This window comes from Ceraceosorus guamensis (genome assembly GCF_003144195.1).
Source record: "Ceraceosorus guamensis strain MCA 4658 unplaced genomic scaffold IE81scaffold_66, whole genome shotgun sequence".
Classification (NCBI taxonomy): domain Eukaryota; kingdom Fungi; phylum Basidiomycota; class Exobasidiomycetes; order Ceraceosorales; family Ceraceosoraceae; genus Ceraceosorus; species Ceraceosorus guamensis.
The window spans coordinates 1,272-26,191 of record NW_020290061.1 but is presented as its reverse complement, the minus strand read 5'-3'; the positions used below and the strand labels follow the sequence as shown (position 1 = coordinate 26,191).

General features: G+C 56.1%; 7 protein-coding genes and 1 non-coding gene across 8 annotated transcripts; 4 read left to right on the top strand and 4 right to left on the bottom strand.

Moving 5' to 3' along the window:
• Positions 1-3,265: 3,265 nt before the first annotated feature.
• Positions 3,266-4,291, bottom strand: IE81DRAFT_349206 (hypothetical protein; the record flags this gene model as incomplete). The annotated part of the gene is made up of 3 exons (XM_025516361.1): positions 3,266-3,374; positions 3,535-3,594; positions 3,813-4,291. The coding sequence occupies 3 exons, from the start codon at positions 4,289-4,291 to the stop codon at positions 3,266-3,268; spliced, it is 648 nt and encodes a 215-aa protein (XP_025367629.1).
• Positions 4,292-5,157: 866 nt separating this feature from the next.
• IE81DRAFT_368257 (hypothetical protein) lies at positions 5,158-7,001 on the top strand (the record flags this gene model as incomplete). Its single annotated transcript, XM_025517132.1, has 4 exons — positions 5,158-5,564; positions 5,638-5,767; positions 5,861-6,236; positions 6,325-7,001. The coding sequence occupies 4 exons, from the start codon at positions 5,158-5,160 to the stop codon at positions 6,999-7,001; spliced, it is 1,590 nt and encodes a 529-aa protein (XP_025367628.1).
• A 143-nt stretch (positions 7,002-7,144) lies between these two features.
• IE81DRAFT_220068 (hypothetical protein) lies at positions 7,145-8,996 on the bottom strand. Its single transcript, XM_025511033.1, has 5 exons — positions 8,726-8,996; positions 8,197-8,613; positions 7,836-8,100; positions 7,584-7,743; positions 7,145-7,515 (listed from the first exon to the last, which is right to left on the bottom strand). Exons 1-5 carry the CDS (start codon positions 8,829-8,831, stop codon positions 7,288-7,290), a joined length of 1,176 nt encoding a protein of 391 aa, XP_025367627.1. The 5' UTR covers positions 8,832-8,996; the 3' UTR covers positions 7,145-7,287.
• A 1,487-nt stretch (positions 8,997-10,483) lies between these two features.
• Positions 10,484-10,556, top strand: IE81DRAFT_t27. The gene has a single exon. It is a non-coding gene; the product is annotated as a tRNA-Met (tRNA).
• A 241-nt stretch (positions 10,557-10,797) lies between these two features.
• On the bottom strand, positions 10,798-15,256 carry IE81DRAFT_219933 (hypothetical protein). Its single transcript, XM_025511032.1, has 9 exons — positions 14,453-15,256; positions 14,065-14,376; positions 13,693-13,995; positions 13,495-13,598; positions 13,029-13,430; positions 12,244-12,922; positions 11,975-12,084; positions 11,690-11,757; positions 10,798-11,497 (listed from the first exon to the last, which is right to left on the bottom strand). Exons 1-9 carry the CDS (start codon positions 15,048-15,050, stop codon positions 10,864-10,866), a joined length of 3,210 nt encoding a protein of 1,069 aa, XP_025367626.1. The 5' UTR covers positions 15,051-15,256; the 3' UTR covers positions 10,798-10,863.
• Positions 15,257-15,903: 647 nt separating this feature from the next.
• IE81DRAFT_349202 (hypothetical protein) lies at positions 15,904-17,994 on the top strand (the record flags this gene model as incomplete). The annotated part of the gene is made up of 8 exons (XM_025516360.1): positions 15,904-15,964; positions 16,029-16,100; positions 16,156-16,199; positions 16,269-16,408; positions 16,486-16,568; positions 16,630-16,665; positions 16,728-16,999; positions 17,062-17,994. 8 exons carry the CDS (start codon positions 15,904-15,906, stop codon positions 17,992-17,994), a joined length of 1,641 nt encoding a protein of 546 aa, XP_025367625.1.
• A 10-nt stretch (positions 17,995-18,004) lies between these two features.
• On the bottom strand, positions 18,005-20,383 carry IE81DRAFT_342693 (hypothetical protein). Its single transcript, XM_025515709.1, has 3 exons — positions 20,271-20,383; positions 20,052-20,170; positions 18,005-19,924 (listed from the first exon to the last, which is right to left on the bottom strand). Exons 1-3 carry the CDS (start codon positions 20,317-20,319, stop codon positions 18,044-18,046), a joined length of 2,049 nt encoding a protein of 682 aa, XP_025367624.1. The 5' UTR covers positions 20,320-20,383; the 3' UTR covers positions 18,005-18,043.
• Positions 20,384-21,630: 1,247 nt separating this feature from the next.
• IE81DRAFT_305111 (hypothetical protein) lies at positions 21,631-23,888 on the top strand. The gene is made up of 4 exons (XM_025512314.1): positions 21,631-22,988; positions 23,061-23,146; positions 23,211-23,570; positions 23,640-23,888. Exons 1-4 carry the CDS (start codon positions 21,669-21,671, stop codon positions 23,797-23,799), a joined length of 1,926 nt encoding a protein of 641 aa, XP_025367623.1. The 5' UTR covers positions 21,631-21,668; the 3' UTR covers positions 23,800-23,888.
• The last annotated feature ends 1,032 nt before the right edge of the window (positions 23,889-24,920 follow it).

Below are 24,920 nucleotides of genomic sequence, written 5' to 3'. Positions count from 1 at the left end.
TGAAATCAATTTTCGGAGAATGGTAAAAGCGTTTCATGAGGAAAGAAATGTGATTTTCTACCAAGCTCAGCTTCAAGACGTCTGACACAGAATTGCGTGTTTTATCACATGAGAATTTCACATCAACAAAATGCAAGTCAAGCACATGTCTTTTGCATTGAAGATATTTCAATTGGCGAGCAATCATGTTGCCAAGGACATTGCGGCGCAGTGAAGTCCGAAGCCCATGGATGCGGTGTAGACAGCACTCCTAGCAGACAAAAGCCCGATGTCGTAAGCAGCTTCGGCACACGCGTTTGTGCCGCCATCTTTTCTCGACACCTCGAGGGATCTGCTGAGAGAAGCCGCGCGCGATTACGCGAGACCTCAGGAAATCGAAAAATTTTGTCTTTTCGGTGACCTGTGCCGGGGCTTTATCTAAATTGTTATCTTGCACTAGTCGTCGACTTCGCATGCGGCAAAGCATGTTGTGACCGGGAGGTCGCGTGAAATTTTGCGCGAATAAACTAGGCGCGCTACTCTTCTTGATGCTGACGCGCAACAAACGCCCGTCTAGTTTTTGCATGCTAGTCGATCAGATCAGAAGCCCACGCAGGAATCATCCCGTCACTTCGATCCGTTCTCCAGACTTTTCTGAATGGATGACACAGCAAGTTGTCTCAGGAGCGAATTGTTCCTGGAGAAATATTGATGGTGCCATCAAATTCCACCAAGACACATGAAAGAAGCGGGCTCGGCGACCTCTCAACGCCTCACACAAGCGCCAAGTAGTACAAAAAATCGCGGCATGTCCCTACAGGTGTCTTGATCCCAGACCTGAGTCTGGGCAGTGATGCTTGGTGACCTTGACGAAAGGAGTATCAAGACGCTTCAGAATGCTTGTGACGCGCGAAGATGGACAAAAGCAAAAGTGAGAGATGGCGGTCTCCGAATGTTTCTGCACCACTATGGAGGCGTTTGCCGCCCAAGAACGGAGAATTCCACTACATCTGGGAGACTCTGCTCGATCGCACGGCGAGTAAACTTATGCATAACGGGACTGACGGGTGAGATTTGCGCTCACAATTATTCAAAACCGCGAGTGCCTACCCTTTACGCGTGTCAGATTAGACAGACTTTGAACAGTCTTTGCAGGTGTAATGGGGTCGTTCCGCTCCATACAGTAGCGCTTAGCTAAGAGAGGAAAAGCACAGCGTTACTTGCGAACGATATCAGTGCTATTGCATTTTCCCAGCATATGTTCTCGTCGAAGGGTCGCAAAACTCCCTCTAATTGTGAGTTGAGGACTCGATTACACGCGCCGTGCCAGATCGTGTGGAGCGGATGCTGTTATTTGTGTGACTGCTCATTTGTTGCCGTTTATCACAACAGTCGTGCGCCGCGCCCGCTGAACTTGACTCAGATAAAATTTTGCCTCGCAATTGGCAGATCAAAGAGATGAAGCTAGCTTGGAGGCACCGAGTTTTTCCCGAATGCAATGGCTCCGTTCACTGAACGTGAACCATTCATACGCTGGACCCTCAGAAACATTTTTGTTTGGTTTTTTTTTTTTTTTTTTTTTTTTTTTTTTTTTTTTTCATATTTTCTTCCCCATGGTGCAAACATGCAGATCAATTATTGCAGAACAACAGCGGAAGAGGGGCGAATGTCAGTGATAGTGGTCGGGACATTACAATACAGCCACGACAGTCCCTATTTGTGAACTTTCGCTTTCGCGAGACGTCCATCGCCAGTCCGGCACTGTACCGACACAGCTGGCACACCGAAAAGATTCAATCGTCGAAACACAAACAGATAGTGACGCATCGGCAAACACTTGCCAGAGACTCCGATGACGATATGCAAAAGTGTGGGGTTCTTGCGATTAAACGTTGCTTGGGATACCGTTGCATTCGACGCCAGAAATGAACGACCTTGATTTTCCTGGCGTTGGCCCTGTCTGTTCCCGAATAGCTGTTTGACTCTTCAGTTGCTGTACATGATCCTTGTCGCAAATTTCGGCCCATCGACGAGTCTGGTGACCAAATAGCCCAAACCGTCTACCAAATAGTGGCTCCTTTCATTTTCGAACTTCACGAGCTGGCCAAAATTGCTCAATGTCAATTTTTGCAGAATCAAGGCAATGTTCTTTGCAGACCTACGCGCAAGGCCGAGCATTCTCTTGACCCCACAGATTCTAATCGGAATCAAGTATCATTGCGTCACAAGTAGTCACAACCTCCAATTGCTCCAAAACAGACTTTCACGTGTCCATGGCGCCATCAATGAGCTTTGAAAGATTGCATATTATTGGACATGCCTAGCAATGACGCGCGTTAGTGGTGCGCTTGCATGGGAGCGGCTGAAAACAAGACAGACGGCAAGTAAATTTGGCGCAATGCAGGATTCACCAAGCTCAATGCAGCTGTCACAAAAACAGCAATGCTGACCTACAAAAGGATTCTACTGAACTGATTTCGTGCTCAAATACGAGGGAGGACATAAGAAGCCAATTGCGTCATTGGAAGAATGTTTCCAGCTTTGAGCTGCAGATGACTCGATCCGTCGTTCAGCCTTGCGGCCTTACCGCCAAGGGTCGACTGGGAGATTGAGGAAGGTGCTTGTGCTGAGAGTTTGGACAAGATGCTGCAACAGCGCAATGCAGCCACGCTGATTCACAACAATCGTGCTCTCATCAGTGCAGGTCTGATGAGTGTGAGCAAATATGGGTCTTCATCATCTTCACCCTCAGCCACGCCGCACAAGCGACGCAGGTTGCAAATCAGGGGGGATGAAGAGATTGACACAAACTTTAGCTCGCTTTCAACTTACATGAATGCACCCAGAGGTGAGATGGAAAGTGCTCCTTCATTATGGATTGGTGGCTCATTCTGTTTGTTTGCACAGCAAATCTCAGGCAGCGCCAAATTGCCATTCTCAACGCTGCTTTTGAGATTAGTCGCAACCTGGGCGCTGCCACTCCTGCTTCATACTTTGAAGCGCTCAACGACATGCGCAGCAGGATTGACCCCTTATCTTTCAAAACGCAAGACTCCTGCCAACGCTGCCCAAGATGAGCAGACATCTCCAAACGCCTTGTCAGCTTCCTAGTCCTGGGAGCGCGCAAATACATGTATCTTAGTTGACTGGCACGCATGATTGCATGAATCAGAATCACAAATCACGGGCGCCCTTGGCATGCCATGCGGGCAGAGAACATTGCCACGAGCATAAACTTCTTTGCACGGGTGTATTTGGCATACAGGGTCGGAGGAGGGCAAGATCTTTATGCGCTGCCGGACCCGGAAGCACGAGCATTGATGTCGAGCTCCTCAGGCGGTACCATGTTGGGGTTGGGGAAGGGGAAAAGGCGGTCGCGAACGGCAACAAGTGAGCTGATTGGCAGGAACGCCGGCGAGGTAAGGGGCAACGTTGTTGGTGGCCTTCAGTACGGCTGCGCGCCTCAGCTTGAGCTTGTCCATGGCCCAAAGAGCAAGGCATGAGATACAATCGAATGTTGTAGGCGTATCTCATGCCGTACGCGCCAAGACTCACCACTCTGCATCGACCAGTGCCGCAAAGTGAGGGGAGAGGGAAGGGTTGAGCACAGAAGCTCTGGCAGCAGTTGTCTTGTGGCCAGTGAGCACCACATGCTGTATACTGGAGCAGTTGTTGCTATTGACGCCAAGGATTCCAGGGGAAGGAAATTCTTCACCTCAAATCTTGTTGTACTCCTTGCTGCCCTGCCAGGTTCCAAGTACAATGGTCCATATGAACTCTAGACATCCGAGCATATGGGCACACTCAGAGTCGTTGTACTGTCCCTTGCTGACAATGGCAAGTGCTCTGCCTCTCGAGCAGCATCGTAGTGGACCAACAGTGAGTACAGGCAAGCAACAATGTGCTCTTGGTAACGGCAGGGAAAGTTGGTGGTCATGCCGGTGTAGCGGTGAGTTGGCTCTCCTTCTTCATCAAAGAAAAGGCCCTCGTAGACCCCACCACCATCTTCCTCCGCCATGCTTCTCCCATCTTGCAATCCAATTGCCTTTACCCTGCGAGATTGGTCGGCAATAGTGGAACAGCAGAGCTTGCCATGGGCAGTGGCGCTCTTAACAAATTTCTGAAGAAAATTCCTGCTGTTGACTGTTGCCTTGACATCCTCACGCTCTTGCAGCCGGTTGCAGACTTGTTGGGCAGCTTTCAAGGATTCCTCAAGGCTCAAAAGGTGCTTGATATCCTTTGGTCCTGAGGGGCAGGCCAGGGCTGCTGCGTGCTGCTTCCCAGCATGCCTCTTTGAAGCGCAAGGCTTCATTGTGATTTGCAGTCCAATGGGCTGGTGGTTGGTGCCAGATTGTGAGTGATGCTGGGTTAGCAATTAGGGCTGGCCCTGGCCTGTCACGTGCGCATACACACATACGCGTTTATCTCATGCATGTACGCTTGTCTCACCTCCTGACTCAATACATCCATTATACATGGTGATCTGAGCGTGAGATGGCCCTTGACAGCCTCACTCACGAGAGCAGTGCCACTCGGTCAATGGCATCCTCCAATCACAAGTGGTTGTTCATCTGCATACAGCCCACCAGGTGAAGCCTTATGACCATCTGAACGCTTTGCGCCGGATAGCAAGCTCCTTGCTGATCATGCGGTGCCTGAAAGTCTCTGTTGCCCGGCAACAATCAATGCGGCACGTCTTGCGGGTCACGTGCAACTTACGCGCAGCCGAGACGCAAGCGAGTAAGGCAATATGATGCGGAGGAGAAGTTGTGGTGCCGGCAGAAAAGAGCGGCAAGGGCGGGTAGATGAGGCAAATCTTGCAGAAGCTGAGGGTTGGCTCATCACTACGCACTCAGACTGCAACGGCTGTTCTGCTTTGCGACACCATTGTCAGGTGCTGCATCAGTTGCCAACGCAACCAAGATCATCTGCAAGCCACGAATTCAAGTAGCAGAGTAGGCGGCTTGCATGGAGTGGGGTGATGCAATGCGATGCGAAAATGCGGGGTACTTTGACTTTCTGAATGATACGAGGCTGCCTGTTGCGCTCAAGCACATATAAGAAGAAGCGCAAGACAGAATGCATGTGAGTCCTTTTCACCCTTTTCTTCAAACATCACAAGAGTGAGACATCGAATGGTATCAGCACACTACGCTGTCGTGACAGTCCTCGTCAACGATGCGTTTGCAGGCCCACATTCACATCCTCTATGCGTGCGCAAGCCTCTCTGCGCTGACGTTTGCGCACGCTCAGCTGCCTTGTTTCTTGACCGACGCAAACGAGGACTGCTTGCGCTCTCTTGGTGGAATTCCGCCTTCGCTCTCGCCAGCGTGGATTGCTTTTCAAACATCGACGCCAACGCTGCCGCCGTTTTGGGTGCCCAACAACTCCTCCACTAGCTGTGCTGACCTCTCCGCCTCAGCTCCGGATCCCTACCACCGATCTGGTCAGAGAGATCCCGCGCAGCAGCGTCTCGAATTCTGCGAGAACGTCGAGTTGCTGTCTGATGAGCTACAAGGCTGGGCGCTGGTGACGTGCGATCAGAATCGCAACCAATGGAACACTCTACTTGGCCCGCTCGCAAAGTGAGTCGATGCCTTTGTAATTGCGCTGCTCTTGCTGCTCGAGCGCAGTGCTGATATGAATCGCGCGTTGCAGCTCAACGTCCAGAGGCGCCATGTGGCTCATTGACTACTCTTCCGGACAAGGCGCTGGAAGCGCGCAGATCATACCCTTTGACGCTTACCCTGACTCTGGCGACTTCAAACCTTTGGGCAGCTCTACTCTTGTGAGTTGAACACGCCGAGCACGGCTCAGCAATGTTTACAGTTGCAGACTGAGAGCAATCTTGTCCTCCCCTTTACATTCTGCTCTGTCCCAGCGTCTTGCACCCAATCAATTCCGTACATTTGTGGTCAATGCGGCGGGTGCCCGCTCCTTCATCGAAGTTTTTGATGTCTCTTTGCGGTCATCTGGCTGGCGCGCCAAGCATGTGCGAAGCATCTCACATCCGCTGGCAACCCACACGCCCAACTCGATTGTCGCTCTCTCCGCTCAAGAATTCCTGGTAACGCAAGATCACTTTTTTGCCTACCACGCCCCACCGCAAGATCAACTGCAGAGCACCATCGAGATGCTCTATCCTGCCAGCAAAGGTGTCATTGCTGCTGCAGCGGCAGCGACCTTCCGGACTGCAATTGCGACCAACACGCTGCCCATGTTGGAGACTGTCCTTGCGCCTGCACTGACTTGGGCGAGTATTTGCACTGTCCCTCTTATTCAGTTGTGCAACGCTGATGTGCGGTCCGCTTCTCTGTTGATAGGTCAGCCATGTCAATTTCACAGACTCTTCTGCCTCGCCGACTGACTTGGTGGGAGCGCGCATCGTCATTCGCGACATCATCTACTCCAACGGTATCGCACTATCGCCCCGAGGCTCCACTTTGGCCGTAGCTTCGGGTCAGTCTCCAGCCGTGCTATTTTTCGATGCCAAGCGCGGCGCAGAGTGGTACGACCGCAAGCTGCTGAAGGAGAAAGCGAGAGTGTATCTGCCCATGACCGTCGACAACATCATGTGGTCGCCTGCACAGAGCAGCTCTGTGCCCTCAGATGCCACATCGCCAGTCAAGATGGACAACAGTGTTATTACAGCTGCTGGTCATCCGAGTGGCTTGGCATTGATCAACGCAGCAAAAGATCCGCGCAATGATGCAGTCAACAAGGCGGGCTCCTGGGCCGTCCAAGTCTCCTACCTTGGCTCAAATACGGATGCCGATCGCGAGGCAGATGTGGATGGCGGTGCGCCGCTTACTGTGTCCAAGCGAGGTGTTCAGAAGAATCAGAATGGCTTTGGGGTGCGGACGTTATACCAAGGCGCAGGGACGGTTAAGCAAAACAATGGAGGATTGCAAGGTCTAAAGACTTCTACCACTGCTGTTTGGGACAGGCAAAGAAAGACGATGTTGGTGACGGGTCTGTATGGCATCCCGGGATTGATGACCTGTCGCAACTTTGCGCTGTAGAGCCATGCTCTGCTCCGAGACGCATTGTTGGCATTCCGGTGGACGAGGGTCGGAAAGTGACGAAGTTGTCACGTATCAGCGCGCATGGGGCTGCTAAGACCAGGAACTAAGCACAACACATATGTCAGGTATCGCGGGTATGAATGCTATTGCACTGTAGTAAGAAATGGCGAAATGATGCCGCGACACTTGGCTTTATCATCATGTCAGGTACTGCGGGTATGATATGAATGCTATTGCCTTGTGGCCAAGAAATGGCGAAATGATGCCGCTACACTCGGCTTTTTCATTGCGGTTCTTTCGTCCAGCCGTGCGCTTCAATGGATGATTCGGCGAATGGGCGGCTCGAGCTCAAGCTGGGAGGTGTTATTTCGGTAGTGAGCGAGATGGGTCCTGACCAGTGCGTGGTGTTGGCCCACGTGAACGCTTTCGTCGGCTCCGACAAGACAGGCGGAGAAGCAAATTGCGATCGTCGCGACACTGTCGTCTGGAGGCGAATACCGCCTCGTCCAGACTGCAAAAGGGCAAGCGTCGATCAGATCAAGATCCAGCGATCAGCCCTTTCGTAATGCCCAAACGTACCTCGGGATCGTCGGCCACACCGGCGTATTGTGCACGGCTGCCGCGTCGTCGATCGCTGCCGTTCGAAACGATTCCCTGCCCGCTGCCAGAGCCTTGCGCTGGAGAGGTTCCCGATGCAAGCTGGCGCAGATTCATGAACAAATGACAGGACAAGACGACGCTGCGGGAATAGAAGCGAGGATGAGGAGGAGGTCATGTGGGTATGAAGAGTCGCAGTGTGCGGCCACGCTAACACCCAAGCACGCCACGCACCTGACTGCAGTGTGGACAGGTGCCATGACTACCGTGTCATACGGGGTCGTAGACGTCCAGAAGCCGATGATCACGCCAATATGGAAGCCGATGATGATGAAAAAGAAGATCAAGGTGGTGATGAACAGTCGGTGCACGATCTTGCTGTCCGTCGGTCCCCTTCTGAAAACGTTCAGCTTGCCCTGCCTGTGGAAGCCGAGCAGCGTGAGGGTGAAGATGAGGATGTCGTATGCTGCTGCGAAGCAGTACGGGACTTGCGCCAAGCCTGTTCGTGACCATCACCACCATGTGTGTGTGGTGTGCGTGGTGTGTGTGTCAGAGCGTGAGCGTCGCGCGATGAGGTCAAGCGTCAAGCTCTCACCTGAGAGACGCGGAAGGTAGCACTGCAGCAGTCCGAAAGGATTCTGACGGTTCTCTGTAGCGACTTCTTGTGAGATCCAAGAGAGAGAAGCGATGATCCACGCAGCCATGGTGACCCACTTGACGCTGGGATTTGGCCACAGGGCGACGACGCGACCGATGAAGAGGAATTGCGAGGCAGACGTGGCGAAACCGTTGAAGACGGGGGCAAAACGGATGAGGACATTGCAAACCTCCGTTTTGCGATCGCCGACAGAGACCATGACGACGAAGAAGCCCACACCGATGGCGCCGCACGATCGGGCGACGAAGTAGGCGATGGCAGCCTTGCGTCTTCGCAGCGTCCTGGCCCCAGACTCTTTCAGCAGCGCAAAGTCGAAGTCCAGCGCACCGAACCAGTCTCCAAGGATCAGACCGACTGTCATCCGGCGCGCGGCCAGAGCAACAAGGCGAATGAGTTGTTTCGTTCGGATCGTCAGTCTCACGTCTACCAAGCGTCGCAAAGCCTCAGCTGAGCTGAGCTGACTCACGGCAAAGGCAGGACACGTAGGAGATTGGCGTACCATGCCTGGCCGCTTCCACCGTCAGGGCGGCCAATTGTTCGGGGGTGAAGGAATGAGCAGGTGGGGTAGCCATGCTGGGAAGACCTGTGATCGAATGGGGACCAGCAGGGAGGGGCAAGGTGAGGGTTCGCGGTGAGGAGAGGCAGGGCCGCGGGGGGTGAGTTTGTGTGTGATGGATGCTGCGTGGAACACCGCAGGCTTCGAATGGTTGAACTCGACTCGACCGACTGGGCCCAACGTCCTGATTGGGTGCACGCACCGTCAAGCATCAAGCTGCCAAAGGGCGCTCGCTTCACAAGACGCAGTCACGAGTGTCAGTGACTCAAACCGGTCACTCGCCCGCTTTGAATAAAGTTGTCTTGGACGCCGGCGAAGGCATTGCTTGGGCTTGGCGGAGAGCAGGTCATCGCGGTGGCAGCGAATACAGACGGGTCAGGTGAGTCGCGAGTAGCGAGTAGGGAGTAGCGATGAACAAGTCAGACATCCGACGCATGAATGGAGAAAGGCCCACGCAGCAGCTGCTTCGCCTTCGCCTTCGCCTTCGCCTTTGCGTGTGTGGATGTGTGGACATGCAGTCACTGTGAGTCAAGAGTCGTGAGTCGCGGGTCGTGGGTCGCGGGTCAGCAGCGCTGCGCGACTCTTAGCGTCGTGCGCACAGCTGCTGCAGCGTGCAGCGTGCAAGTCATGAGTGCAGGTGCAGCGCACAGAAGCAAAATCGCGAGGCCATGGCGTCGCCCCGAAACGCCGATCAGCAGGGGTGCCTTGCAGCAGAACAGCAACAGCAACAGCAACAGCAACAGTTGTAGCCACGCGGGAGCGGGAACTCTCTAAAGTCGCGAGTCGCGGGTGGAGTCAGAGTCAAGTCGTGAGTCAGAGTCAAGAGTTGCGTGCGGTCGACCGAGACAGCAAGCAGCAAGCAGCAAGCAGCAAGCAGCAAGCAGCAGGCAGCAGGCATCCTGCATTGCGCGCGCGCGCATGAAAGGTTCAGAGGCCCGAAAGGAAGAAAAAGACGATGCGCTCAATTCAATTCAATTCAATTCAATTCAATTCAATACACAACATGTGGCCGAGTCGGAAAGGCGAATGAGTATGAGTGAGGGGCAGGCAGGCAGGCAGGCAGGCACATCATCGATCGCACATTCAATTCGCCAATCACGATCTCGGCGTTCGTGATTCAGATTCGCATCTCCGCAATCGGGAATTAAGATCGACTGATGCTGCTGCTGCTGCTGCTCACGTGTGGCTGTTGTGCGTCCAATCAAGAATCACGAATCTGAATCAGCCCGAGTGGCGGGGCACGCTCCTTGCACGCAGTCACGAGTGGCGACTCTTCTGGCAGCCTGCGATCGCGCGTCAATTTTGAATGGGAATTGAATGTGAAATCAAGAATGTGATTGAGAAAGAGGACCGTGAATCTTGAATCGAATCTGAGTAGTGGTGAATCGAATCGAGCATCACGTGTCTGCTGACTGAATGCCCGTGTTCTGGCGCGGATCTTAATTGGCGTCGGAGCTGCAAAAAGTTGTGGCGCAGTGCTACGCGTTCGTGAGAAGAAAGGGTGCAACGAGGCCCGAACACGTGCCGAATATTCTGGGTGACCATTTTGAGTGGCACAATTAGAAAATCGCGAGTCAAGAATTTGAGTCTGGAGGGTTACGCTCCTGATCTGCATGCGTTTAATTGGTAAAAAGTATATGAATCACTTATTGTCACACTCGGTCGGACAGCTCGGTAGTGTAGGGGTTATCACGTTGGGCTCATAACCCAAAGGTCAGCGGATCGAAACCGCTCCGAGCTACGCCTCTTTTTGCCACGCATCTTCATCACCCCACCGTGACGCGCCTGCACTTTGGGCTGCGTGCGTGCAAGCAAGCAAGCAAGCGAAGGAGTGCGAGCGGCGCGTGCTTTTGTAGTCCTGCGCGCTTGTGCGCTCACACCTTTTTGACACCAACACTCACGACTCACGACTCATGACCCCACGAGCAAACAAGCCTGCCTGGCGCGTGCAGCACATTCACAATCAGAATCACATTTGCATTCCCTTGATCCACTCGCACTCGCACTCGCACTCGCACTCGCACATCCCAGTCCAGCCCATCTCGACATCACAGATCCACGCGGCGACCAAGCATGGCTGGTGATGCGTCTCTGCCTGCTGCGCCGCCCCGCTGCTGCCAATGTCGCCAAAAGGCAGGCCACTGTGGACGCGAATACCTGGCAAACCTGCTCAGCATGCGCTTGCCCAAGCCGAACGCCTGTCCATCGCTCGGCTTCGGTTGAGGTGGGAACGCGCGTGCCCTTCGCTTCAAGCCGTCGTCGAACTCCTCCTGCTCCTTCACTTGCTTCCACGTCGCACCGCCCTCCTCCTCCTCCTCCTCCTCCTCCTCCTCCTCCTCCTCTGCCCAGGATCTTCTGAGCTCGTCGCGACCATCGTTGGCGCCGCCGCCCTGATTGTTGTTCCTCAGCTGACCAGGAGCATCTTCGGGGTTGAGGTAGAAGTGGAAATTGCCGACTTGGACGTAGCGAGGTGGCAGGCCGCCATTGTTGCGATATGCTTGCCACTCGGATCGCGATAGGATGGCGACGTGGGCGTGCGCCAATGCTCGCGTGTTGCGCGCTGGTCGCGCGGCGGTGTTCGCAGTGGCCGGGTCGCTCTGGGCTAAGGGAATGTTTTGCGACTCGTACGATTGAGCGTACGACGGATTGGCCAGCGGATTGCCGCGCGTGGTTTGGATGTAGCTGCGCGTGGGCGTGGGGGCGTGTGGGCGTGGGGGCGTGGGCGTGGGCGTGGGCGTGCGTGGGCGTGCGTGCGTGAGGGCGTGGGCGTGGGCGTGGGCGTGCGTGCGTGCGTGCAAGGCAATCACGAATCAAGGGTTCTGTCATCAGCGGTGGCTGCAACTCGTGACTGGCCCCGCGGCAGAAGCTGCTCACCTTCTGGGATCGGTCCAGTGCGATACGAAGAGAAGGACATTTTGCTGCGCATCGCCTTCATCGGGAGACTGCGTGCGTGCGTGCGTGCGTGCGCGCATCACGTGGATCGAAAGGACCGGTAACGCGTATTGCGTGGCATGGGCACAGCGTCAGCTTCACATTCACATTCACATTCACATTCGTCGGAGAGAACGCAGCGCGTAGCATTCCGTCTGCGTTCCGCGTCCATGCATGCTCTCCGCCCCCCTCTCGCACCGCACCGCACCGCACCGCACCGCGACTCACCAGCTCGAGGGCAATCTGAACTCCAGCATCGGCGTACGCATCGTTGGGCACTTGTTGATTCATCGACCCTCGTCCCAAATTGCGATCCGTCGTCGTGTTGATGGGCACGCCTGCCATCACGTCGCATCGTGGCGGCCGCGATCGAAGCAGTTGGCGCAATTTGTTTCGTCAGCCTTCTCCTCCTCCTCCTCCTCCTCTCGCATGCACTGGCTCTACTCTGCGCGCATCGCTCAGCCTTCTCCACCGCGCACCGCGCACCGCGAACTCACCGATGCAGCCATCCTCTGGCAGTGCTCTGGCGTTCTGCACCCTGCCGAGGATGTAGCTGGTGCTAAACTCTCCCAGACCGCGGTGCTGCAAGTTGGCCCGTTTGGCGCTCCTTTGCACCCTGGCGTAATCCACGCCTGCCAATTGCGTGGCCAGAATGAATGCCGCTTCCAGGGTGAGGGGACCGACGAAGCCGCGTTGGAAAAAGTTGACATTGGCGTCGAAAGGCACGACGATGCCCGTCACGGGGTCGATGGACTTGCCTGTGGCCAGCGTGCGCTGGTGGTACCAGTTGGTGTTGCCTTGGCCATTCACCGCATTCCTCACAGTGTTTTCATTGTTGATGAGAATGTTGCGCAGGGAAGCGGGAAAGACGTTGTTGAAACCAGCTGCATTGCTGTCCAGCACTGGCTGCACACCTCCGGCGTTGATGAGCTGTCGATGCACGTTGACGATGCGCTGCACGATCTCGTGGTAGCTCCAACGTCCGCCATTGCGATTCGCGATGGGCTCGGCCGTACCGCGGTTGATGTTGCGCGGAAGGGTGGGATCGCCGATCGGCCTCACATCCGGCGTCTGGATGGTCGACCACATGTTGTCGGCTTCCGAGTGCAGAAAAGGGTCGCCGCGCATCTCACCACGGGCGTACATTCGCTGCAACGCTGCCCAGAGCGCTTGAACCTGTTGCGCCACAGACGCCAACAGACCGGGGGCATCAGATCAGCAACATATCGCAATTCGTGCGGATCAGCTCTTGGACGCTTGGACGCTGCTGGGCTGGGCTCACAACGAGATAGGTGAATGCCAAATCATGCGGCTTCTTTCCTTCGGGGTCGAGAGCTCGCTCGACGGAGGAGGAGGAGGAGGACGCGTCGCGATCGGACAAGTCGCTTCGTTTGCTGAAGGGCGAACCTGGGCCCCAATCATCGCCAAAGGGCAGGTCGGAGCCGCGATCGGCTTTGATGTCGCAAAAGTCCTCTTCTCCGCCGTTTCGCAAGCCGATCTTGACAAAGGTGGTGACGCCTTTGAGCGTGATGGCATCGTCTCCGCCATCCTTTAGCAAGCAAGTGTCGATATCTTTTTGCAGCGGCGGAATCTCGAACGCTACGCATCTGGAGTCGGCAGTGCACTTTTTGGCGCATTCGCTGACTTGATCCACCTTGTACGAAGCGTACACGTGGTTTGGAAACTGCAGCAGCAGGGTGCTTGCACCAGTCAGCGCCGCGATGCACTGTGCTGCTGCCGTCACTCACTTGCTTATCGTCGAACTCTTCATAGTCGAACAAGTCGCAACCACAGCCTGCCGTATTCGTGGCGAAACACAGAGACTTGCAGCCGAGCTTCAGGAAGCCGCATCCTATGGGCAGGTGGTATGTGACTTGAGCGCTGCGCTGTGCTGCGCTGCTCGCTCGTAGCGCGGACTTTCCCACGATGCAGCGGCGACCACTCACCCTTGGAGCCCTTGTTGAAGTGGGTGACGCACGATTTGCCGTAAAGTCGACCGCCGTCGGGCTTGCAACCTTTGGCAGTACCGGAGCCGATGGCGCCGCATCCTTGCGACCAGTAGATGTAGGTTGCGCAGCTCGGAGGTTGGTTGCCGGAGTCTGGGTCCCAGACTTTGACGTCTAGGAAGCGCGATACCGAATCCGCCGCGACGAGTTCATTCGCGCTGCGGACAATCTCTGCGAGCGCAAACGTCAGCAGCTCGCCGATTTCAACGAGGACGAGGCCAAAGAAGATGGGAAGAAGTAGTCCTGAAGGACAACTCTCGTGCTCAGCTGGGAGTAGCATGAAGTGCGGTGTAGTGCGAATCTTTGACTCACGTTTTTCGTGCTGGTGCGTCTCCGAGATGGAATGGTTGCCCGTGGCAATAGAGGCTGTTGCTGATGCGGTCGAGCTGCTCATTATCTCAGAAATGGCAGTAGAAGCGATTGCGCTTGCGCCTACGGTAGAAGCTGCGGAATTCGACATTGACGACGTAGACGTGACGTTGCCTTCGGCATTGGCTCCCACACTCTTGGCGACCTTGTCGATGCATGCGCAAACATTCTCGCACGACGAATTCATAATGCAAGAGTCGACCCGCTGCTGCCCGTAGCCCAGGTGGCACGCATTTTCCGCCAAATTGACGTAGCCTGAGGGAGAGCAAAGAGCGGCCAAGTTAATCGACAGTCTTTCGGTGGTCGCTTTCAGCGACGTTGCTTGCCTCACCTCCGCAACGAAGCACATGACGAGACTTGCATTTTGCTACCTTTTCCTCGATCACGCTGCAGTCCCGCGGCGTTCCGTCTTTAGCTCGTCTGGTCTGGTCAAGCAAGAATTGGACCTCGTCACTGTTCAGCGCTCCATCGCCATCCGTGTCGCCGTGCTTGATGACGTCTTCTGGGCTCGGCAGATCAACGACACGGCGCGCGGTGTCTGCTTCTTGCTGGTCACGCCAAGCAAAGTTTAGACCGAATTGCAATTCGGTCAACGAGACGAGACCATCGCCGTCCTGATCAAAGATGGTGACGAATTGCTTGCCTGCACCTGGACCTTTCAACACCTCGCGCTTCTTGTTTGGGCTCAGCTTGAACATCGCGCTGCCGTGCACCGCGCCGTGTCTGGTATTGGAGAATTCGGAAGAGCTGTTGCTGGGCGAGATGATCGATTTCTTTGCATCTTGGCGTTCGGCGAGGGCTTTTCGTAGACTGCCCGCTCTGCCAAAGTGCCGCCGCGCGGTATGGGCAACATGGTCTACCGCTCTGGAGCTGACGACGCTGGCCAGCAATGCTAGGACCAGCGCGATAAAGCAAACGGTCGCACGCATCTTTGCGACAAGCGACGTGAGTGTTGGGTGAGATGGTCTCCTTCAAGGACAATCAGCGGGCCACGATCGATCCACACTTTATTCGTCGCAGTCACGAGTCGAAAGCGACCTCGCGGGATACATAACGCGGTGTGCGTCGCAGATGCAATCATAGCCATATGATTTTTTTTCCTTTGCCTCCGCGCATTCGCCTCCAGGCGGCCGTCGCGAGTCTTGTGTTCGGCACACACGCCTTTTTGTGCGAGTCGCAGGATACGCATAGCATCGAGCGGCCAACCCAGAGCGCTTGTTCGGACGACACACGTCGCCCCCACCCTCCCTCCTTGTCCACACCACCTCTTCGCGCCATGCCAGGAATACCCGCTCTCAAAGGTCCATATGTCCGACGGCGGCAAATGTGAGTGGGCGCTTAATGTGGACGGAAGAAAAGAAATTTCGGATCGATCGCGCTCAATCGGCAAGCAAATTGGCCTTGGCGCAGATCCGAATGCATGCGCGCGCGCATGGCGGACCGCGCGGTGCCTTCGGGCAAACTGAAACGCGCAAATTTGGTGGGACGCTTCTACACCCGCTCCCCATACCAAGAGATAGGGAGGGGGGGGGGAGAGGGAGCTTTCATAGCAGACCCGCGCAGACAGTCAACGATTGGCGAAGGCGCCTCCACTGCGAGGTCTTGCAACGGGATATGCGTAAGAGTCGCGCAGAGAAATCTGAAGCGGCGTAGTCATCTTCAGAGGTTGGCCTGAGGGCGCGCCCAGAGAAGAAGAACACTTACACTTCGCTCTCGTCCAAACGATCCGCGCCTCCTCCTTCACTCTCCGTCACATCACCCTCTTGATCGTTATCATCCACCATGCTGCTGCGTACGCTGTCGTTGGCACTCGCTACTCTCTGTGTGCTAGGTGCACATGCTCGTGAGTAGGCACTTGCGCTGGCCTGATCAGCCGTCGTTGTCTGACCCGTGAGCGCGCCTTGAAGAGAATTGCGGCGCTCGCTTTGGCAACGCGCTGTGTTCACAGGGCTTGTGTTGTAGCCAGTACGGCAGCTGTGGTGAGTGCGGATCATCGCGTGCCGATGGGACGACAAAGCTGACGACTCGCTGCAGGCTCGACCGACGAGTACTGCCTCACGTCGAAGAATTGTCAATCAGTGAGACGTCTTGCAGCTTGGCCGAGAGGCCGCCAGCTCACGAACTTTGCGCTTACGTATGCGTCGTAGAATTGCATCGACGACGGGCCACCACCGCCTCCGAAAGGCCCGAAGCCGCCCAATATCGATGTGGGATCGCTTTACAGACCTCCCGATGGCGTGTTCAATGGGTTTGAGATGGTGGGTTACTGGTCGAGCTGGGCACAGTAGTGAGTCAAATCGAGCAGTGATGTTCACGTCGTCGCGAGTGGCCCGCTAAGCTGGCTCACGCCTTTTGATCGTTCAGCTACGGCGAAGACCCAGGTACTCCTGCGTGCAAGAAGGAAGACAAGCATCTTCCCGAAAACATCAACCCTTTCCTCTTTACACGTACGTGATTCCAAGATGCGTGTTTCGCGGCACTACCAGTTGACGCTCGATGGCATTGCAGACATCAACTACGCCTTTGCCTTTGTTTCAAACACGAGTGAGTCGTGCTGCTCCTGCATCCCGCTTCCTGCTCCTTAACCACCGCGCCTCTGGCCGCAGACTTCACCATCATCCCGCACGAGCTCGATGATGAGGACCTCTCGAAGCGCCTCAACAATTGGATGAAGTCCAACAACCCTCGCTCGCGCACCTCTCTCTCTCTTGGTGGTTGGACTTTTACCGATGGGCCTGGCAGGTTCACTGGCGGAATCGACTACTCCCAAGTCTTTTCGCAGCTTGTTTCCACCCGATCGAATCGCGAAATCTTCATCGACAGCTGCATCGACTGGTGTCGTAGGCTTGGATTTGACGGCATTGACCTCGACTGGGAGGTGAGTCTGTGCTGAGCAAACGTCACCAGCTTTACGATGCTCACACCCCTCGCTGTCTTCAGTACGTGGGAGACACTTCGCGAGGCGGCAGCACGTCGGATGGAGCGAATTTCTTGACCTTGCTGCAGGAAATGCGCGCGGCTTTCCGATCGGAAGCCTCCTCGAGCGGTAAGGCGGAGCTGCTCATCACTGTCGCGGCACCAGCGGACCCAGCCAAGGTCGCTCTGTTCGACATCAAGGCCTGCCAGGAGTACATCGACTGGTACAATCTAATGTCCTACGACTTTTATGGCAACTGGGATCCGACCATCGACTCTACAGCGCCAGTCTACGATACATTCAAGCCGACGTGGTCTTTCGATTCGGCCATCCACTTGTACCTGGATGCAGGCGTCTCTGCCTCCAAGATCAATGCTGGCCTTCCCGCTTATGGACGCGTTTGGACGCTTCAAGACGTCACTCGCAATACGCCAGGGTCTCAGGGTGGACCAGGTACGGCTGGTAGGTGCACTGGACTGGCAGGCTACATGGGCTGGTTTGAAATCGTCGAGATCCTCAACGTCAAGGATCGACTGACAACTGGCGACGAGGTGTTCAAGTACGTCCCCGGTGACGGTGCTTATGCCACCTTTGACGATCAGTGGGTCGGTTTCGACGATTCCCGCAGCGTCGCGGAGAAGGTCGCGCTAATCAAACAATATGGTCTCCGAGGCGGCATGATCTGGGCGGTCGACCTTGACACTAAGGATTATTCATTTACCAGGAGCGTGCTAGAAGGTCGCAACTCGTGCCCCAAAAATGGCGACTGGCTCCCAACGCCCGCCGGAGTCACCGCTTCGCTGCTGTGCGAGAATCGCTCAGGAGCTTTAGGGGACGACGCAGCTCCACAACAAAAGCGGCTTTGCAAGTCTGATGCCACGTGGGATGTTGTCGATCTCGCCGACTGCAACAAGGGTCTCATGCTCTTCCAGAAAGCCAAATCGCAGTGCATTTAAGGCGAGAATGCTCGTCATATCAACAGTTCGTAAGAATCACATGCTATCATTAACATTGCGTCGATCGTGTGTGTGCGTAAATGGTGTCTGCCGTCGAGTCATTTGCGGTTCTCGCAAACGATTCCCACCGCTGCGTCGTGGGGCCCTCGGCCGGCACACCCACATCGAGCAGATGATTGATCTCCTCTTTGCGAGCGAGGTAGACCAAAATGCCTAGTAGCGGAACTGGCTCGAGCACTTCCACCCTCTTCCGATACTGCGTCCTGAAGAATTGATCCTTGGTTGCGCTCGACGCATCCCGAAGCCTGGGTGGCAGCTCGATTCCAGCTCGGTGCAAGTCGATGGCTCTCAACAAATCGAAGAGCGGACCATGTGCTTTGACGACGTGCGGCGTGACGTAGCAGTTTGCGGCCGAGGCAAAGTCCGCCCCACGCGCGTCGAGAAGCGAGACCAAGGCGAGAAAATCATCGCTTGAACATCCCTTGGCAGCGTACGCGGCTAGGATCAGCGCCCATGGACAGCCGATCGCGCCATTGAAGTGAGTGGTGTGGCGGTTGAGGATGGCAGCTGAGGACAGAGACTCTTGCTCTGCATACAGATCGAGCAGCATCGCGAGAGCTTCTGGCGGGGGCACGTTGCCGCAGACGCCAGCAATGTCCCTGAACAAGGAGACGCGAGCACCACCAGCAACGAGCTCGCGAACAGTCTGCATCCACCGAACCACATCTCGTCGAGCCAGAGCGCGATTGGAGGCGTTGCCGTCAGGCAGCAATCGCGAAGCCGAATGATCCCAAGCCCAGTGTGGAGCCTGCACAGACGACGACGACGGATCTAGCGCGACGCCACCCGGTCCCGGTCCCGGTCCAGGTCCAAAAGGCACGTGAGCCGCTCGAACGAAGCACAAGCCGACATGCTCCAACCTCTGACCGACGAGACGACGTGCGATCCCATACGCAGCTTCGTTCTCGCGCGCCATTTCCTGCATGTCGAGGCCGTGCACGCCGCGCAAATGCTCTTCAAACTCGTCCTGCTCCATCTCGGTGAATACACGACTCATGTCTTGCCTCTCATGCTCGTCTTCCTCTGCCCGCAAACTTTCGTCGACGACACACGGAGGCAAGGGTCTCAAGCTGGCAAATCTCGAAGTCGCTCGCGTCTTGCTGAGCGGGTCAAAGTCGAAAGAGCCGTGTTGGCGAGCAACGGCGATGAACGCCACGTTCCATGCGCGAGCTGCCCAGCCCAGCGCCGTGGTGCGCGAAAGCGACCTTTCGCCGCCGTGACCACCAAAGCAGACGAGGTTGGCATCAGCGCCGTGCTGCAGCAAGAGCTCGAGACAGTCTCGCATCTGCTGCGACGTTACGCGTCCCGCTCGAAGAGGCTCGCTGGAGTGCCAGGCAAGGTACATGAGGGGCGTAATGCCAGACTTGTCCTGCACATCTGCCACGTACAGACGGCTCTCGAGCAGTGCGCGGAGCAGATCGGGTTGGGCACAAGCCGCGGCGACGTGCAGAGCAGACTCGCCGGTGACTGGACTTGCCAGCGTGCACTGGGCCGTGTCGCTGTCGCTGTCGCTGTGCTGCTCGCCAAAGCCTTGCATGAGCGATGCCAGGCCACTTTGGGCTTCCAAGCCAAACGAGTCGCTCCGATCGATGGCCTGCTGGGCAGCGCTGATGGCCGCTTGCACCGCGTCCGCTCGCATGGTAGCGACTGCCTTGCAGATGGGAACCTCATCGAAGCGTCTTTGCAGCCATTCGATCTTTGACAAGTCGTCGCCATAACCGCCCGGCTGAGCGTGATCCAGCGAGTCTACCACGAGTCGCGCGCTGCCGGACCCAAAGTTGTTGGAGGGAAATGGCAGCTGGTGATGCTTCTGCCAGGCGATCTCGTTCCAGCCGAGACAGCTGGCAGCATCGTGCTCCGTGAGAATGTCCTGTCGGGGAGTTGACCAGTCGAAGGCCGCGGTCAGCCTGCAGCACCAGCAGCAGCATCAACACCAGCACAGCTTTTCCAATCGTCTCTCTCTCTCCCCCCACCCGGCGACCGCCCCTGCGACGTACAAATGGGCGAGCGAATCGCGGTTCATACAGCCAGAGCGGTGGTGCGGCATCATCGCTGAACGCCGACACTGCCTCCCGTCGCTCGTAGTACGGCAAGCCGGCGTACGCTCTCGGCTGGTCTGCATCGAGGCGGTTCGAGGCGTTGACGTGAGCTTACGTGCACGGAGGGGTTTGTTGGATGTGCGCTTCTTGGCTCTTGGCTCATGGCTCATGGCTCACCGTTGTGACGAATGTCGCCAATCAAGTCGTCATCGTAGGTGCGCGACATGACTGCCGCGTGCGAGTGCGACGCGAGTTGGGATGAGGGACGAGAGGGAAGGTGTGTGTAGGTGTGGTGGTGAGAGTGTGCAGGTGCGGATGCAATGGTGAATGACCAACAGGAGCGCAGCGCGATTCCTCCGCTCCTCTCCTCCACAACGGAAGAGTTCGTAGCGCGCATGCATGCATGCAGCAAGCAAGCGTCCCACCAAAGCAATTTGGCGCCCGCCGCAACGCTCGCTCGCGCAATCACAAATGTCCGGCGGCGGGCGCGCGGGCAAACCACGAGCGCCGCGGCGACTTTAATTGCCTGCAGGAACAGGAACACCCAGCATGCACCCGCAGCACACTCCCGAGCGGGCCGCGGCTTATTCGGTGTTGAGTGTGAGTGTGGGTGTGGGTGTGGGTGTGAGTGTAGGACCGCAAGTATGTACGTACGGGTACACTAGCTGTACCTGACCGGTACGCTATACAGATGCGTGCCGAAATCTCGCGGTGCGCTGGTCTTGGCAATTCAAAAGCGAGAATTTCAGCGGAGCAGTCACAGTCACAGTTGAGTCGCAGTCACAGTCACAGTCACAGTTACAGTCACGAGTGCATGGTGCATGCGTGCGTGTTGAGTGTCGGCGCGCGGGAGATCCGACGCGATACAGCGGCGGCGAGAGCAAAAGTGTCACACTCGATCGTGTCATGGGTTGCTAGCTGTGATGCGTGCATGCAGCCAGCCACAGTCGATGCCATCCGTGCGCCGCGGACATTTGCCGCACATTTGCATTTGCATTTGCATTTGCATTTGCACTCGCGACTCGCACTCGCACTCGCACTCGCGACTCGCATTCACCACTCCAAATGCCAAACAGAAGATGTTGCTCTGCAAAGCGAGAAGCACCGCCTGATTGGCCGCCGGTCAGCGCGAGTTGCACCTCACCTCACCTCGGAGACTTGGGGCTGTAAGCGCATAGATTGGCTACAAAGCTTCATGCAATGCAATGTTGCGCCCACAAAGCATTCATCGTGAAGCGCGGGGCATTTGATTGCCAAGTGCGCTAAAGGATCATACGTCCGCCTGGCCTTACTCTTGCGGTTTGCCAGGCCGCGGCTGATGTGCTGCTGCTTCGACGGAGGGAGCACCGACTGCGAAAGATGGCGAGCAGAGCCCATCGTAGTCGCGCAAGGCAACCTCAACTGGCGCTCAGCTAGCCAGCCGTACGGACAATCAAGGGGGATCTGCCATGCCGTCGATGAACGGGCACATGGCATGGCTTTGGTGGATTTGAGGGCAACTCAGTCGGAAAGCAGAACGACGATATGCTTTCCATCTCCTCACACACCATCCCCCCTCTCCACGTTTTGCGCATCATGATCATCATCCTCAACTTCCTACCCGCCCTCGTCGCGATCCTCTCCATCGCTGGCCTGCTGCAGCCTGTCACCGCGCTCACGTGCACCTCCAAGTACAGCGTCAAGTCTGGCGATTCTTGCGATGCCATTGCATCCTCCAACGGCATTTCCAACTATCAGCTCGCTCACCTCAACGGAGATGCTCTCAACTGCGCAGGCTTGACCGTCGGACAGGAGCTGTGTCTTCGAAGCAAAGAGTACGACTGCTCACCAGTCGTGCAGGTCAAGTCTGGTGACGGCTGCTACGCCATCGCAGACGCTAACGGCATCTCTTTGGATCAATTCTATGCGGATAACCCCGGCATCGACTGCGGTGCCATCTATCCAGGCTACTCGGTCTGCGTATCCAAGACCACACCGGGAAGCGGCGGCGATACTTCTCCCACCTCGACAACCACAAGCTCTGCGCCCGTGCCGACCGAGACGAGCGGTGATGGCGGCGGCGGCGGCGAGAGCAGAGCGTGCACCCTCTACACGACCGTCCAGGCCGGCGAAAGCTGCAACGACATTTGCAACCGCGCTCACGTCACGCTCTACGATCTGCAGCAGCTCAACAGCGGCAATCAGCTTTGTGCATCGCTGCAGTCGGGCCAAGCGCTGTGCGTCGACGGTGCAAAAAGGAGTTGCAGCAAGCCTTACACCATCCAGTCGGGCGACAGCTGCTACGCCATCTCGCAGACTCACAATCTCACCCTAGCAGAGTTCTACGATATCAATCCCAACATCGACGAGAACTGCTCCAACATTCAGCCAGATGAGGTCGTCTGCGTAGCTAAGCGCAGTCCGAATGACGAGCCGCCTGCGTCATCGGGCTGCTCTCGATTCGCTCCGGTGCGAGTGGCGGACACTTGCGAAAAGATTGCTGCTCGATCTTCCCTCACTTCTGTCCAGCTGCGAGGACTGAATTATCCGCTCGACTGCAGCCACCTGCGCGTAGGCGACCAGCTTTGCACTTTTGCACCCGATGCCAACTTTTGTCCCGAGCTGCACATCGTCAAGCACAACGACACGTGCTACGATCTGGCTCAGAACGCTTCCATGAGTCTTCGGGAGTGGACCAGCGTCAATGACTATGGCAAGGAAGCCGTCGAGTGCGATGCCTTGATTCTGAGCTCCATCGTCTGTCAAGCTCATGGCAACGCCACGCTGCCCGCTGGAGGACAAGGCAACTCGACGGATCTACCGCTGTGCTCGAAATGCAACGAGGATACGCATTGCTGCTCAAAATACAGCGTCTGCGCTCCGCTAGCTTCCGAATTTTGCAAGCGCGACGAGGGTGTGAGTGGTGGCGCAGGGACTGGCAGAGACGTTGCGCAGACTGATCGTATATTAGCATTCTTTCTATACCAGTGTCAAGGCAATTGTCAAGGCGATCAAGGCGTGAGCATACCCGACGGTCAAGATGGTGGAGCTGGCCCGATCGGCAGCAACTACACGTGAGTCGAGGCGAGCGCTCGGACCCAGAGCGCAGCAGTGATTGACCACTGTGCGTCCTCGCAGCTATCCACCCATCCACACGAACTGCAGCAATTGCTCTTCCACCGAGTGCTGCAGTAATGTCGGAGGCGAGGACATGTGTCTGCCGAGCGACACGTGGTACTGCCTGTCCACTAATGGCTGCATCGATCACTGCACCGACATTGCCGACTTGGCTCTGATTGCGGACCCGCAGTTCACTCAGGTTGCAGATGCTCCGACATGGCAGTTTCCCAGCGGAGATTTCCCGGATGGCGATCCCTGCGCGTGTAGCGACGATTCCAAATGCTGCGCATCGTCGGGGAAATGTCTCACCAAGAGTCATGATGAAGACGATTGCTACATTGGAGCAGGCTGTCTGTACAATTGCTACGATGTGCGATGGTGAGTCACTTGGTTGCGGTGGCTAAATCGCTCAACGGACGGATCTCTGACAGTCGCGAGGGTTCACAGGTCTGCAGACGAGAATGAAGGCTCGTTCGTGGTCGAAGTGAAGCACCCTTATAGCTCAAAGGCGGACACTTCTAGCTCGGCTCGTCGCCGCCGCCACGAGCATCGTGCTCGCAGCAATCGCAGCAGGTTGGAGAAGCTGACAGACAAACTTGGGCTGTGAGTGAGACACGGAGGGCCTCACTCGAAGGCGTGGCGAGCACAATGCCATGAGTCAACATCGTGGTGTCCGTACCACTACGCCTGGGCGTGATCTCGAGAAACAAAGTCGACGTCTGCATTGCTGGGCTCATACACCTGTTTCGTGCTTCTTGTGTGAAGTCGAGTGATGATAGTGATCGTGTCGAAGAGTCATGCTCTCTGCGTGTAGTCAATATGAAGACTCGTGCGCGGCACGCGTGGCGCGTCACATGATATCGCATCCTCAGCATCCACACAACAGCATCAGCGGACTGGTGCGTGCATAGGATTGCGGCTCGTGTCGAGGACGGCAGCCAGTGCTTCGGAACGGCCCTTGCTCGAGAGGCGGCGGATCCAAATGTTGTGTTGGCAAGACGCATCCTTCCTGCACGTATTGATGACAATGTGCTCAAGGGTGTGCAGTTTCTCCAAGCCGAACAAGTTTTTGGGTAGGACAAAGGGATTGATGACTTGCGTGTTGACGAAGCGGACCTTCTTTGCTTGCAAGAGGTAACTTTGTGGTTGTGCAGGATTGCGTACTTGTTGTCATGGCAAAAGATGGTCAGCAAGAGCTGCCTTGCTGATGCATTTCCCACGGTTGCGCACTCACTCTAGCGCAACCTGCATGTGCTCTGGCCATTGCCGTCTCAGTAGTTGGGCCAATGTGGACAAGCTGAGTCCTGACACCAGGCCCACACTTGCTGATAGCTGCCTTCAAGACGCGCGCGCGCGCTCTAGAACTGGCCCATCCAGTCAAGGTATGATGCGCCTCGGCCCAGGCCATTGAGACGATCGAGCATCCTGCGTGGGGGAATTTTGAGGCCAAGGGCTGCCATAGCAGCATCAAAGCAACGCTGAACATGAAGACTATCAGTTTGCGGTGCAAGCGCGTCTTGCACAAGCACAGCACTCACAGGAGCTCCACAAGATGTTGACACGCCAAATACTGTGTCGATTTCCGTGGCAAAGCAATCTTGGATGATGCCCTTATGCGGGAGGCGGAGGAGATTGCAGTCCTGAGCGCCGAGCCAACAAGTGGATGACTGGATAGTAGGCGTGACAGGTGGACCTCAGTCTAGCAGCAAGAGACACGAGGCATTGGCA

Bases quoted from the DNA above. Each gene is read 5' to 3' on its own strand.
- IE81DRAFT_220068 (XM_025511033.1), bottom strand. From the start codon at position 8,831: ATGGCTACCCCACCTGCTCATTCCTTCACCCCCGAACAATTGGCCGCC. The intron at 8,101-8,196 runs GTGAGAGCTTGA...GGTCACGAACAG, and splicing joins CTACCTTCCGCGTCTCTCAG to GCTTGGCGCAAGTCCCGTAC. The intron at 7,516-7,583 runs GTACGTTTGGGC...GCCCTTTTGCAG, and splicing joins GTGTGGCCGACGATCCCGAG to TCTGGACGAGGCGGTATTCG.
- IE81DRAFT_219933 (XM_025511032.1), bottom strand. From the start codon at position 15,050: ATGCGTGCGACCGTTTGCTTTATCGCGCTGGTCCTAGCATTGCTGGCC. The intron at 12,923-13,028 runs GTGAGCCCAGCC...GTGGCGCAACAG, and splicing joins TGGCATTCACCTATCTCGTT to GTTCAAGCGCTCTGGGCAGC. The intron at 11,758-11,974 runs GTGAGTCGCGGT...GCACGCACGCAG, and splicing joins TTCAGATTGCCCTCGAGCTG to TCTCCCGATGAAGGCGATGC.
- IE81DRAFT_342693 (XM_025515709.1), bottom strand. From the start codon at position 20,319: ATGTCGCGCACCTACGATGACGACTTGATTGGCGACATTCGTCACAAC. The intron at 20,171-20,270 runs GTGAGCCATGAG...GCCTCGATGCAG, and splicing joins TGGCGACATTCGTCACAACG to ACCAGCCGAGAGCGTACGCC. The intron at 19,925-20,051 runs GTACGTCGCAGG...ACTCCCCGACAG, and splicing joins CGCGATTCGCTCGCCCATTT to GACATTCTCACGGAGCACGA.
- IE81DRAFT_305111 (XM_025512314.1), top strand. From the start codon at position 21,669: ATGATCATCATCCTCAACTTCCTACCCGCCCTCGTCGCGATCCTCTCC. The intron at 22,989-23,060 runs GTGAGTGGTGGC...TTTCTATACCAG, and splicing joins TTTGCAAGCGCGACGAGGGT to TGTCAAGGCAATTGTCAAGG. The intron at 23,147-23,210 runs GTGAGTCGAGGC...GCGTCCTCGCAG, and splicing joins CCGATCGGCAGCAACTACAC to CTATCCACCCATCCACACGA.